General features: G+C 52.6%; 1 protein-coding gene across 4 annotated transcripts in view; it reads right to left on the reverse strand.

The window, feature by feature from the left end:
* DIP2C (disco interacting protein 2 homolog C) overlaps positions 1-14,486 on the reverse strand; it is a 419,803-nt gene that overhangs the window by 197,499 nt on the left and 207,818 nt on the right. For 2 of the 4 annotated variants that reach the window (XM_055353740.2, XM_055353742.2), the window contains exons 2-3: positions 10,321-10,392; positions 8,648-8,815 (exon numbers count right to left, since the gene is read on the reverse strand). In XM_055353740.2, coding sequence (XP_055209715.1) covers positions 8,648-8,815; positions 10,321-10,392 — 240 coding nt within the window. The remainder of the gene's footprint in view (positions 1-8,647; positions 8,816-10,320; positions 10,393-14,486) is intronic. The other 2 variants (XM_055353743.2, XM_055353744.2) reach the window with 1 other exon arrangement.

Here is a 14,486-nt window from a genome sequence, read left to right on the forward strand (position 1 = left end):
TCTCAACTCATCCCGTGTTCGGGCATGCTGGGGCTGCAGACACATCCAATTTCCCGTCTTATTCTCAACTCATCCCGTGTCTGGGCATGCTAGGGGTGCAGACACATCCAAATTCCCGTCTTATTCTCAACTCATCTCGTGTCCGGGCGTGCTGGGGGTGTAGACACATCCCAATTCCCATCTTATTCTCACTCATCCCGTGTCCGGGCGTGCTGGGGGTGCAGACACATCCAAATTCCTGTCTTATTCTCAACTCATCCCGTGTCCGGGCATGCTGGGGCTGCAGACACATCCAAATTCCCATCATATTCTCACTCATCCCATGTCCGGGTGTGCTGGGGGTGTAGACACATCCAAATTCCCATCTTATTCTCAACTCATCCCGTGTCTGGGCGTGCTGGAGCTGCACACACATCCAAATTCCCATCTTATTCTCACTCATCTCGTGTCTGGGCATGCCGGGGGTGTAGACACATCCAAATTCCCGTCTTATTCTCACTCATCCTGTGTCCGGGCGTGCTAGGGGTGTAGACACATCCAAATTCCCATCTTATTCTCACTCATCCCGTGTCCGGGTGTGCTGGGGGTGTAGACACATCCCAATTCCCATCTTATTCTCACTCATCCCGTGTCCGGGCGTGCTGGGGGTGCAGACACATCCAAATTCCCGTCTTATTCTCAACTCATCCCGTGTCCGGGCATGCTGGGGCTGCAGACACATCCAAATTCCCATCATATTCTCACTCATCCCATGTCCGGGTGTGCTGGGGCTGCACACACATCCAAATTCCCATCTTATTCTCACTCATCCCGTGTCCGGGCGTGCTGGGGGTGCAGACACATCCAAATTCCCATCTTATTCTCACTCATCTTGTGTCTGGGCGTGCCGGGGGTGTAGACACATCCAAATTCCCGTCTTATTCTCACTCATCCTGTGTCCGGGCGTGCTAGGGGTGTAGACACATCCAAATTCCCATCTTATTCTCACTCATCCCGTGTCCGGGTGTGCTGGGGGTGTAGACACATCCCAATTCCCATCTTATTCTCACTCATCCCGTGTCCGGGCGTGCTGGGGGTGCAGACACATCCAAATTCCCGTCTTATTCTCAACTCATCCCGTGTCCGGGCATGCTGGGGCTGCAGACACATCCAAATTCCCATCATATTCTCACTCATCCCATGTCCGGGTGTGCTGGGGCTGCACACACATCCAAATTCCCATCTTATTCTCACTCATCCCGTGTCCGGGCGTGCTGGGGGTGCAGACACATCCAAATTCCCATCTTATTCTCACTCATCCCGTGTCCGGGCGTGCTGGGGGTGTAGACACATCCAAATTCCCATCTTATTCTCACTCATCCCGTGTCTGGGCGTGCTGGGGCTGCAGACACATCCAAATTCCCATCTTATTCTCAACTCATCCCGTGTCTGGGCGTGCTGGGGGTGTAGACACATTAAAATTCCCATCTTATTCTCACTCATCTCGTGTCCGGGCGTGCTGGGGGTGCAGACACATACAAATTCCCATCTTATTCTCAACTCATCTCGTGTCCGGGCATGCCGGGGGTGTAGACACATTAAAATTCCCATCTTATTCTCACTCATCCCGTGTCCGGGTGTGCCGGGGGTGCAGACACATCCAAATTCCCATCTTATTCTCACTCATCCCGTGTCCGGGCATGCTGGGGGTGCAGACACATCCAAATTCCCGTCTTATTCTCACTCATCCCGTGTCCGGGCGTGCTGGGGGTGCAGACACATCCCAATTCCCATCTTATTCTCACTCATCCCGTGTCCGGGCGTGCTGGGGCTGCAGACACATCCAAATTCCCATCTTATTCTCACTCATCTGGTGTCCGGGCATGCTGCGGGTGCAGACACATCCAAATTCCCATCTTATTCTCACTCATCTGGTGTCCGGGCGTGCTGGGGGTGCAGACACATACAAATTCCCGTCTTATTCTCACTCATCCCGTGTCCAGGCGTGCTGGGGCTGCAGACACATCCAAATTCCCATCTTATTCTCACTCATCTGGTGTCCGGGCATGCTGCGGGTGCAGACACATCCAAATTCCCATCTTATTCTCACTCATCTGGTGTCCGGGCATGCTGGGGGTGCAGACACATACAAATTCCCGTCTTATTCTCACTCATCCCGTGTCCGGGCGTGCTGGGGGTGCAGACACATCCAAATTCCCGTCTTATTCTCACTCATCTGGTGTCCGGGCGTGCTGGGGGTGCAGACACATACAAATTCCCGTCTTATTCTCACTCATCCCGTGTCCGGGCGTGCTGGGGGTGCAGACACATCCAAATTCCCATCTTATTCTCACTCATCTGGTGTCCGGGCATGCTGCGCGTGCAGACACATACAAATTCCCGTCTTATTCTCACTCATCCCGTGTCCGGGCGTGCTGGGGGTGCAGACACATCCAAATTCCCATCTTATTCTCACTCATCTGGTGTCCGGGCATGCTGCGGGTGCAGACACATACAAATTCCCGTCTTATTCTCACTCATCCCGTGTCCGGGCGTGCTGGGGGTGCAGATAGCAACATCTCTATGGCTCACCTTAGCTCCCAGAGAAGAGAGGGGGAGGAAGAGAAGGGGAAGGAGGGAGGAGGAGAGGAGGGCCAAGAGGCTCTCCTGCCCTTGTTCCCCGGCACCCAGGGGTAACCACTCCGGGCTCCACAGAGGCCTCCACAGGAGTGTCCTGCAGGAGAAGCCTGCTCTGGGCCCTTCGTGAAACTGCCGGGGATTTTTCTGTATTTCAGGTCTGTCCCAGAGCAGTTTCTAAATCCAGTCCCATTCTCTCCAGGCCTCAATTACATGCTCTTGTTCACATCGTAGAACTTCTTTTTAAAATAAGTGCAATCAAGGACTTTGCCAGAAAGCAAACAGGACAACTGTTGTAAACACTGGTAAGAAATTTAATAATTTTCCTTGTATTCACTGGGATGGGAAAACCATACAATGGTAAGACTGAAATTCCATTCTAAGCACCCGAACACCTGCCCCAACCCCATGAATTCTCACGCTGCCCACCCCCCACCTTTTTTTTTTTTTTTTTTTAGATGGAGTCTTGTTCAGTTGCCAGGCTGGAGGGCAATGGCACAATCTCCACTCACTGCAACATCTGCCTCCCAGGTTCAAGTGACTCTTCTACCTCAGCCTCCCGAGGAGCTGGGATTACAGGCACCCATCACGATGCCTGGCTAATTTTTATATTTTTTAGTAGAGATGGGGTTTCACCACGTTAGCCAGGCTGATCTTGAACTCTTGACCTCATGATTTGTCCGCCTCAGCCTCCCAAAGTGCTAGAATTACAGGCATGAGCCAATGCGCCCGGCCCCACACTGTCCTCCTTTCTATCCATCTTTCATGAGCCCAAATCTTTGCCACACATCAGTATATATTTGCTTAGCAACCCTTTTCCTATTATGTTTTAACTTGATTAGGGACTCATGCACTGGAAATTGTCAGTGATCCAGGGTCGGGAGAGTCTGATGTCTGCGTCTCATCTGCCAGCCTGAGCTCCAGTCGACGCTCACTGGATGAGGGTTCTCATCCGGCAGCCTGAGCCCCGGTTCACGCTCACTGGATGAGTGTCATCCACCAGCCTGAGCTCCGGTCCATGCTCACTGGATGAGGGTCTCACCCGCCAGCCTGAGCCCTGGTCCACACTCACTGGATGAGTCTCACCTGAGCTCCAGTCCATGCTCACTGGATGAGTCTCACCCGCCAGCCTGAGCCCCGGTCCATGCTCACTGGATGAGGGTCTCACCCGCCAGCCTGAGCCCGGTCCATGCTCACTGGATGAGGGTCTCATCCACCAGCCTGAGCTCCGGTCCATGCTCACTGGATGAGTCTCACCCGCCAGCCTGAGCCCCGGTCCATGCTCACTGGATGAGGGTCTCACCCGCCAGCCTGAGCCCCGGTCCATGCTCACTGGATGAGGGTCTCACCCGCCAGCCTGAGCCCCGGTCCATGCTCACTGGATGAGGGTCTCATCCACCAGCCTGAGCTCCAATCCACGCTCACTGGATGAGAGGCCAATCTCACCATCGGGACCGGGGCTTCACGTTTCTGCACTTTGCTTACATCTCATATTTTTCACAAAACCCACGTGAGCAGTTCCGAAGTGGGTGCTACCCTCCCCACTGGAGACACACCGCATGGGGTAGGCTCAGCTGCACTCCCTCCATAGCGGCTGACACCTGAGACGAGGAATGCGATTCATTAAACGTTGCTAAAAAGACCAGGAAATAAATGTACGGGATCAAACTGACAGCTGCCTGTGGCAGAACACATCTCCGGCAGCTGAGCGTGGTACCCTGGGAAGTGCCGACGGGAGCACGGCCGATCTGGAACACAGGTGATTCACCTGTCACTGCAGCAACGTGGTCTAGAAAGATTCACGCTATGTCACAGGCAATGCAATCTGGACACCCACGTTTCCCCTCCTCTGGGATTTAAGTTTAAAGCACCTTACCCTGTGAGCTGCCACATGGCCTGACCCCTAAGTGGAGACAACCGGCCCGGGACAGGTCCCCGGGACCCTCCAGCCCAGGTGAGCAGGCGGTCCCTCCCCAGCACGTCTAGGAAGGGCTGTCCTAGGGTCACCAGACTGTAACTCTCATGGCAGAACAAGAATACGGACCCGCTATGCACCTGCCCCGGGAAAGCACAGTCTTTGCTGACACGAAGAATCAGAACAACCAACGGCCAGCCCAGGTGAACAGGCCAGGGCCAGCCAGCCACGCCTTCTAAACACAACAGAACAAAATGGCATTTACATACTTAAGAAACTTTCTCATTCCGTATGTAACCAAAGTGCAAAATTCACAAATGCCAACTGCAGGGACCTCCTCCCTCACGACTGTCAAAGCCCAGTGGGAGAATCTGCAACGGGACCTCAGAGGAAGCCCTCTCCGTGGTGACAGGGCAAGGCAGCCACTGCAAGCAACAGCACTCAGGCCAGAGCAGCTGTTCTCATGAGAACATGTGATCCAGTCGCAGGATCAAACACTGGGATGCGAGCCAAGTTCTGAAAAGATAATAAAATTCCACTGATTGGATGGTGCTGGGGTACATGTTACTCTCTGTCATTTCAGTCATTAATTAGCCCTTACATGTTACCATCTGCCATTTAAATTTACCCAAATCAAGAATAAAAATAAAACTGCAGCCCAGATAGACACCTGAGGCAGTGGAAGGTCTCCGGTGCCTGTTTAGGGCTTCACGTGGATCTGAGCATCATGCGGACACGGTGGCGTCTGCCCTCATGGACACTGCACATCCATCCTCGTACCACGGTAGGGACGGTCACTCAGTGGGGCGGGGGGAAGTGAGGGCTGCCCCGGCCCACCCCCACAGCCAGACTCAGCCCCTCCGTGCCGCACCCAGACATCCATACAGCAAATACCTGCCCAATGTCCACTTTCCGTGAGCGGGCAGCCGGGGCCTCAGGTGATTTACATACTGCTGCTGGGGGTTGGGGTGGAGACTTAGCATTTAGTAACCACCACCCAACTATGACAGTGGTATTTCAGAGACAGGACGACATGGAGATGGGAATCCGGACTGTCTGACTGAAGGATCAGGGGAGAAATCCCTCAGGACGGAGCATCCAAACTGAGCTTTAAACACTACCTGGACACGGCTAAGTGCACGGCCTGAGCAGAGCTCCTCATGTGGATGCAGCGGCATGGCTGTCGGGAGGGACAGTGGCATGGCCATCGGGAGCCCTGGTAGCAGGGAGGAACTGAGACAAGTCCAGGTTTGTGATTTGACTCAACAGTTGGACAGCACAGTGCGAGCCTGCAGGCCACAGGCCTCCGGCGCAGACAGTGTAGGGCTTAACTCATACTGACCATGGGAGGCCTCTTCCTGGAGGGGCTGCTCACACGACCCCATGGTGGAAACAGTGTGGGGCTTAACTCACACTGACCACGGGAGGCCTCTTCCTGGAGAGGCCGCTCACACGACCCCATGGTGGAAACAGTGTGGGGCTTAACTCACACTGACCACGGGAGGCCTCTTCCTGGAGAGGCCGCTCACACGACCCCATGGTGCAAACAGTGTAGGGCTTAACTCACACTGACCACGGGAGGCCTCTTCCTGGAGAGGCTGCTCACACGACCCCATGGTGGAAACAGTGTGGGGCTTAACTCACACTGACCACGGGAGGCCTCTTCCTGGAGAGGCCGCTCACACGACCCCATGGTGGAAACAGTGTGAGGCTTAACTCACACTGACCAAGGATGCCTCTTCCCTAGAGAGGCCGCTCACGTGACCCCATGGAGAGAGGCTGTGCCGCACATACAAACCCCCTTACAGAGTCGTTGTAACTTGCACCTGGGCATCAAGCTGTCCGGCTGTTGAAGGAAAAGCAAGCTGGGCTTGGAGAGGAATACCAGATCTTCATAAATCACTCAATACCAAGAAACGTTTCACGGACAATCACATAAGAAGTTGCTGTGAGAAAGAGGAGCTGTATCTGAGCAAAGAAGTTTCCACCATTTATAGCCACACTAAAATTTTACTCTCTAAATCTCCACGGCCTGTGTCATACAAGCAGTGAGGCCTTGTTATCCAAGTCGACACCGTTATTAAGATATCTCTGAAGAGGCCGCCAGGCAGTGGATTTTATTTCATAGGTTTACAACTTTGACTGGGCTTAGAGACTGATGAGGGATGGGTTTGAACCGCAGAAGGGTGAGAGCCAAGTGGGCAGCTTCCCTAAGCAGCGTCTTCTCCCTGAAGATGATCTTCCAGGCACCCTCTCTGACCCTTCTTTCACTGCATGTATAACTCACATTTCTTCCTGGCTCCGGACAGTCTTTTCCCTCAAATACATTTAGGCAGGTGCTCAGCACCACGCTCACTTCTGAATCCCGGCTGGAGGCCCCGACAGACGCTGCCCTCCTGAGCAGCTGGGACATGCCTGGCTGGCCTAGGGAACAGAACCCCCATTGTAGCTCATAATTCTGCGTCCCAAACAACATCCTAGAAACACTTTTAGAATAGTTTCTGGAGAAATAGGAATGTAAATGTTAGGAAAAAAGGGTGGAAGTTAATCAGAACACAAACCCCTTACAGGCAAGCGTGCAGCAGCACAGGGGAACAAAAAAGAAAGATGTTTTCCACAAAGATCCTGCACAAAGGAAGTCACGTCCCATGGGGCCAATCAAGAAAGCAGCCTCGGCTTTGGAAACGTCTGTGTTCCTTGCTGCTTCCCAGGACAGCTGCACATGGTGCACACTTGCGCGTCACAAGCAACGTCTCCAAATGAAGGTCGGCAGGGAAACAGCCTCGCTGGGGCCCTAGCACCGCTGTCCTGAGTCCCCCCAAGTCTTGAGTCCCCCCGTCCTATGTCCCCCCATCCTGAGTCTGGTGTCTGGGCCTCAATCAGGCGGCCCAAGCCGTCCCTTCTCCTGTTTTCCTCACGTTTCCAGCAGATAAATTCTGAAACGGACCTCGTGGCTAAAACCCAGCCCTGTCACCTTCTCATCAGCTCTGCCCCTTGCTCCTGAGAGGGTGCGAGGGAATCAGCCCAGAGAGGGCTCCTGAGAGGGCCCAGAGAGGAGGAACGCAGTGGAGGCCAGGAGACGAGGCGGGGTATCCTCTTTCTGAGACCCCAATGGCCAACTGTAATATAATAATAAGGTTTGCCTCTATGACTTGATTTTACCTATTTTTTTGAGACAGGGTCTCGCTCTGTCCCCCAGGCTGGAACACAGTGGCACAATCATAGGTCACTATAGCCTTGACTTCTTGGATTCAAGCAATCCTCCTGCTTCAGCCTCCCGTATAGCTGGGATCACAGGCACCCACCATCATGCCTAATTTTTTCCTTTGTAGAGACGGGGACTCCCTTTGTTGCCCAGGGTGGCCTCAAACACCTGGGCTCAAGCAATCCCCTTCTTCAGCCTCCCCAAGTGCTGGGATCACAGGCCTGAGCCACCACCCCCGGCCTTGTATGTGATTTTAAAACACATTTTGAAGTGTAACCCTGAACATGAACCTAAAACTTCAACCTGAATATGATTTTTTTCATTCTGGTGGAAAATGCAGTGAACTCCCTTTTTGCATCATGAAATTCCTGTATTCAAAACACTGTCCACCAAAGTAATTCTTACCTTTGAACAGAATCCTTACCTCTAAGAACATACTCTATGATTTAACTGCTTTTTCTATTTCAAAAACCCTTACTTTGCTCTTTGGAGATGGAAATCTCAAAATCACTCCTTCTAGCAGATCTCAGAGGCCAAGACCCATCAGCTCATCCTTTAATTGGGTCTTTGGCTATAAGATGAAAGTCTGTAGAAGACCAGTGGCTTTAAGAAGTTTTATAATTTGTCATGCATTCTTAAGTGTTTTCTAAGTGGTGCCCAACTGAGAAAGGGGAATTGTAAAAGCAAAGTTCTATTTCAATAGGAAACGCGGAACTGGGCCCTGACTCACAGGGACAGACCTCGTCTCTGGCGAGTTCTGGGCCTGCGGAGCGACCTGGCTCACTGGAGAATGGGACCCTCAGGCCCCCAGGCCACACCCTACACGTCTGTACAGGATGGCACTCGGCGGGTGGCCCCTTTTCTAATGTGTACCCTGCTGTGGGGCTGGCTCTCAGCAAAGCAGCGCTCACCGAAACGAAAGTAAAACAGAGGCCGGTTCCCTGCGGTGCTGGCCACCCGCTCCCGAGCCGCGGCTTCTCGGACGTCGCACACCCCGATGTGGGCAGAGCGGAATGTTCTCCTCGGCGCTCCTTCACTGTGCTGCAGTCTACACCGAACCACCGCAGCTCCATTCGCTGCTGTAACAAGTTGAAAAAAAACTAATTAATTCAAACTTTAGTTTTTTTTAAATTTGTTACAGCGCTGAGCAGAGCTGCTGACCCCATGCAGGACAGCACACAGACCACCAAGGGGACCACAGGGCACGGCCACCCTCTGCGCCCGGCTAAGGCCAGGGCCACCGCGGGAGGCACAGTGCGCTGGAGAACCGTCCTGGGAAGCGAGGAACCGCTTCTGTTTCACTTTTGTTTGGCAAGGCAAGAAAGTTAAAACCAACAGCGTCCGTGGCCTACGGTCAGACCCCACCTTCTGCAGCACATGAGGGCACCTGCAGAGGGGAACTCACAGGGACAGGGCTGGGGCAGCTGTCGCCCCATGGCTCTGCGAGAAGAGAATGAGGGAGGGGCGCAGGCCATCAGGGGATCTACCCAGCACTGCCCTGAAGCCTCTCGCCCCAGCGTTCCAGCCCAGCCCTCTGCTCCCCTTCTCTCGGGTTCCTCGGCGTCTATCCCTGACTTAAGCCTCTGCTAAGCAAGGTCCACACAAACATGTTCACTGTTACATCACTGTCTCAAAAATCAAGGCAAGAAAAACACGAAATGAAAACAAAACTACCAATAGCAGAATCTCCACACCGTTTCCTGCAGCCTGAGCCTCAGGAAACTTTCCTTATTGAGTCAACAGGACCTGGACGGGCCTCGGGAAGGACAGAATCGGGGTTTGTGCAGGTATGGACATGTGCATCCTTAAACCTTCTAAAATCTTCTTTCAATGATACGAACTATGGAAGTTCAATTTCCACCTTTAAAATTTATGTTGCTAGCCTTTATGTTTGAGGAAGAAACTGCTTGTGTTAGCTTTAAGCCATTCCTCAAGCCTAGCAAATTTTCAAGGTCGCTCTCGGGCTGAATTGAGCTTGCGATGGGAACTGAGGTGCTAGAATCCCCGTCTAATGAGATTCTTTTTCCTGACATTTACAGAACCCAGCTCAAGTGCAGGAAAGCTGCCAATCTGCACACGTAGAAACGCTGGCAGGAAACCGACTGCCCTTCTGAAGAATCATCATGTATGTTTGCAGCCACATCTCAACACACAACCAGCTTTCACGATTGCAGAGTCCTGGGCGGGATATCACAGTACTGTCTAGATTTGGCCTGTGCCACCAACAGAAGCCTTGGATTAAACTAGAATCAATAGTAATAAGTAGCTCTCTAAACCAAATATGTTGAAATCACCAATGCACTCATATTTTTACGATTATAGCATTTTAAAGTAACCAACCCAATACTGATCTCTACTTATAGAGAAAACACCTATTAGGGACACTTATAGAAAAATCCTCTGTGCCTTGTATATTCACACAGCATGTGTGATCACTCAAAGGAACTGAATGCCTGGAGGGTGAACGCCAGACGCCTCCTCCTGCCGACTGGGAAGCAAGGGAGCATCTGCCTCCAGATGTTTCTCTGGCACATAGTGAACGCAGGAAATGAGAGGACTCATGCTACTCATGGGGGTTACCTACTCGGAGGCTGCGGAAGGTAGGCTCCAATTAACTTTGACCTCTTCTTTTCATATCCTTTTTGTGTGATGTCACCTGCAAGAGAAGGAAAATGAAGTTCAGTATGGTCTCCGTGGATAGAGCATTATCATTCAATGGTGCCCAAGAAGACACAGTTATCACAGTATCTTCTGTGTGCCTCATTGTTAGAATTTTAAAAGCAAGCACTGCACATCAAACAACTTCAGTTCCTCCCCTGCTCTCGAACAAAAGCCCACAGCATTTAAGTCACTAAAACTCATTTGTTAAACACACGCCTGTTTCTGGCCCCTTCTTTATTTATCCGGATGGGGTCCAGGGTTAGACCCCTGCCATCTCATCCCCACCCACTGGCACAGGAAGCCAAGCCTGGAGGCCGGGGCTCTCACTAACTCAGTCGACGACAGATCCTGCAGCTGCCAGGGCCGGGATGGCCGACACCAGCACCTATTAGCATCTTCTTCATTAACAAGATGTTTTCTAATCAAGCAGGTTGGTCACAAGGACTTGAAGCTGCCACAGTGTTTTTGAAAAAGGAGTGACAAAGGCTAAGGGAAGAAGCAAAAGGTGTGAAACCTGCAGAAATCCAGAAGAGAAGACAAAGGTGCTTGTGGTGAGGCGAGAATCCACATATTTAAAGCTCACAGACAGCCACGGGGCCGTGCAGCAGCCATGCCTTTCCTGGAGCCAGCGCAAGCACACAGGACAAAGCCACCTCATTGACACACAGAGGCCCTTCCCAATCACAAGCTCCAGCACACACAGAATACTCATTCGCTGTTCATTTTTTTGGATCTGATGTATTGTTTTCTAAGACTGATCAAACCATAATTCCAAGAAGAGTTAAAAATTCAAGCTTTAATAAAAATATAGCAAATGAATGAAGTTATCAAGGTACACACACAAGCTGGTCAAGTCGCCTTTCCTAGTGAAGGGCGGGCAGTCTCAGATGCCACCTCTGCCTCCACAGCTGCCTCCACCAACTCACAGCTCACGACACAGGTTCTCCTCTCCCCCACGGAACACAAAGCTGACGTCTGAACACGGAGCCAAGAACCAAATGACACGGAACCCGCATCTGCCCATCGATGAGTGTTTTTTTTTTTTGAGACAGAGTCTCGCTCTGTCGCCCAGGCTGGAGTGCAGTGGCGCTATCTCGGCTCACTGCAAGCTCCACCTCCCGGGTTCACACCATTCTCCTGCCTCAGCCTCCCGAGTAGCTGGGACTACAGGCGCTGGCCACCACGCCCGGCTAATTTTTTTTATTTTTAGTAGACAAAGGGTTTCACCGTGTTAGCCAGGATGGTCTCCATCTCCTGACCTCATGATCTGCCACTTCAGCCTCCCAAAGTGCTGAGATTACAGGCGTGAGCCACCGTGCCCAGCCGATGCTAACTAGGTAGCTGGCCACTGCCAACAAAGGACAATTTCTGCAGAAATATTAAAGCTTGCCGGGCACTCCACACCCGCAGCCATCAGCTGCCCACTACGGAGATGCTCAGTCGCTTTTGGAAATGCCTTGTTAACCTGTTTCACAAACAATGTCCAAAATCTGAACCACAGAAGCAGCCACATGTGCACGTGCTTGATTTAAATCGAGTCCCCAATCAATCAGCAAAGAAAATTTCCAAACAAGACTTTAATAAATCCTAGGTTACTATCATCTCTCAAAACCTAGGAGGTGGGAAAGGGTGGCACCACTGAGTAACTTCCATGCCCCGCATTTTCCCCCAAACCAGGGTCTGCGAACTAAGTCTCAAGGCTGAGCCCAGCTTCCAGGCCACTTCTGGAGACACGCTCTGTGCTCACGGCCTGCTCCTTGCCAAGCTGCAAGGCAAGACAGAGTTCAGTGCAGCTCTTCACAGGAGGGTTTGCTGGCCCATCCCCAAAGACGCGACATTGTTTAATCCTTTTAACAACTTATTTTACAGATGAGAATTTGAGGCACAAACGGTACTTACGTTCCTCACCCAGGACCACAGATCTAAGACAAAACTCTGTCCAGCTCCAAAACCGTGTCCCATGAAAACCAGACCTGGAGTCTTCCACTCTAAAGCTGGTGTAGTGTCCAGAGGCCGCAGCCCTGGCTTCCCGGGCTTTCCTCGCATATTCACGCCCCTGCACATCCTCCTGACTCCATAACCTGCCTGGGAAGTGCCCTTCTCCAAAGGAAACGGGACTCTACTTCCTGCTTTGCCCTCTCCCAGCCCCTGCCCTGCATGGGTGACGCCTCTGGGTACCCACAGCATAAATCACACGCTGTAGCTTGCGTGATGTCGTGGATGACTGTTCATGGTTTATTTGTAACACACGTGCACAGTTACCCTTAAAACCAGACAGTGTCCCATAGAACTGTGCCCCAACCCGGTTGTCTTAAAAACTGAAGCCAGGGTGCTCCTGCGTGTACCACGTGTACCACACACACAGACGTCTGTGCCTGACGCAGAGAGACCTGCAGATAAGTGACTGGCTGGGAGTGCACTGAAGACCTGGGCAGATGTGGGGTGATCATTTACCTGTTCAGTGACTGGGGGGCAGGCAGAGGGGAAACTTACGATGATTCTATCCCAAAATGCAGAAGACGATGGCTTGATGTGCATGCTACCCCAAAGCCGAAGCGCTGGATGCCACGGCCCTGAGACCAGGCTCACTCAGGCCCCAAAGCTCATGGCTCACAAACTCCTGCTATGTTTTCATGGAAAAAGTCCAGTTATTTTTTACTCTGGACTGCCTCAGCATCTGGTAGACAGAGGTCCACCAGATTCCCATGATAGACTCACTGCAGGTTTACATGAGCAAACCTTCTAGCAGCACTTTTCCATGCCATCCTTTATTTTGAAGAACCAATGTTTCCTATGCGAATACAATCAGATCATAGGTGACAGGTAGATAACAGATGATGCATATAGACAGACGACAGAGATGATGGACAGATGGCAGGTGGTGGGAGGTGAGAGACTGACAGGCAGAAGCTAGCTGGCTGACTACACAGTATCCTCCCTGAACAGCTCCTTGGGTTGGGCCCAAGGCCTGACCTTCAATCAATGCCATGCTGTCACTAGGGAGACGGTGGCTCTGACGGTGCCTGGTCCTTCCTCCATTTCACATCAGGGACACGGTGGCTCTGACGGTGCCTGGTGCTTCCTCCATTTCACACCAGGGACACAGTGGCTCTGATGGAGCCCGGGGCTTCCTCCATTTCACACTAGGGACACGGTGGCTCTGACGGTGCCTGGTGCTTCCTCCATTTCACACTACGGACACGGTGGCTCTGACGGTGCCTGGTCCTTCCTCCATTTCACACCAGGGACACGGTGGCTCTGACGGTGCCTGGTGCTTCCTCCATTTCACACCAGGGACACGGTGGCTCTGACGGTGCCTGGGGCTTCCTTCGTTTCACACTAGGGACACGGTGGCTCTGACGGTGCCTGGTGCTTCCTCCATTTCACACTAGGGACACGGTGGCTCTGACGGTGCCTGGTGCTTCCTCCACTTCACACCAGGGACACGGTGGCTCTGACGGTGCCTGGGGCTTCCTTCGTTTCACACTAGGGACATGGGGGCTCTGACGGTGCCTGGTGCTTCCTCCGTTTCACACTAGGGACACGGGGGCTCTTACGGTGCCTGGGGCTTCCTCTACTTCACACTAGGGACACGGTGGCTCTGACGGTGCCTGGGGCTTCCTTCGTTTCACACTAGGGACACGGTGGCTCTGACGGTGCCTGGGGCTTCCTTCGTTTCACACTAGGGACACGGTGGCTCTGACGGTGCCTGGGGCTTCCTTCGTTTCACACTAGGGATCACGGTGGCTCTGACGGTGCCTGGTGCTTCCTCCATTTCACACTAGAGACACAGTGGCTCTGACGGTGCCTGGTGCTTCCTCCATTTCACACTAGGGACACGGGGGCTCTGACGGTGCCTGGTGCTTCCTCCATTTCACGCTAGGGACACGGGGGCTCTGACGGTGCCTAGGGCTTCCTCCATTTCACACTAGGGACACGGTGGCTCTGACAGTGCCTGGGGCTTCCTCCATTTCACATTGGTTCAGGCTGAATGATCAATTAATTCCTGCCTCTCTTCTCTCCCCCTCACCTTGCGTCCATCAGGGCATGTGGTCATCAGCATGCAGCTACATAAACTAAAGGCGCAAA

The sequence above is a fragment of the Gorilla gorilla genome, chromosome 8 (genome assembly GCF_029281585.2).
Source record: "Gorilla gorilla gorilla isolate KB3781 chromosome 8, NHGRI_mGorGor1-v2.1_pri, whole genome shotgun sequence".
In the NCBI taxonomy this organism is placed as follows: Eukaryota; Metazoa; Chordata; class Mammalia; order Primates; family Hominidae; genus Gorilla; species Gorilla gorilla.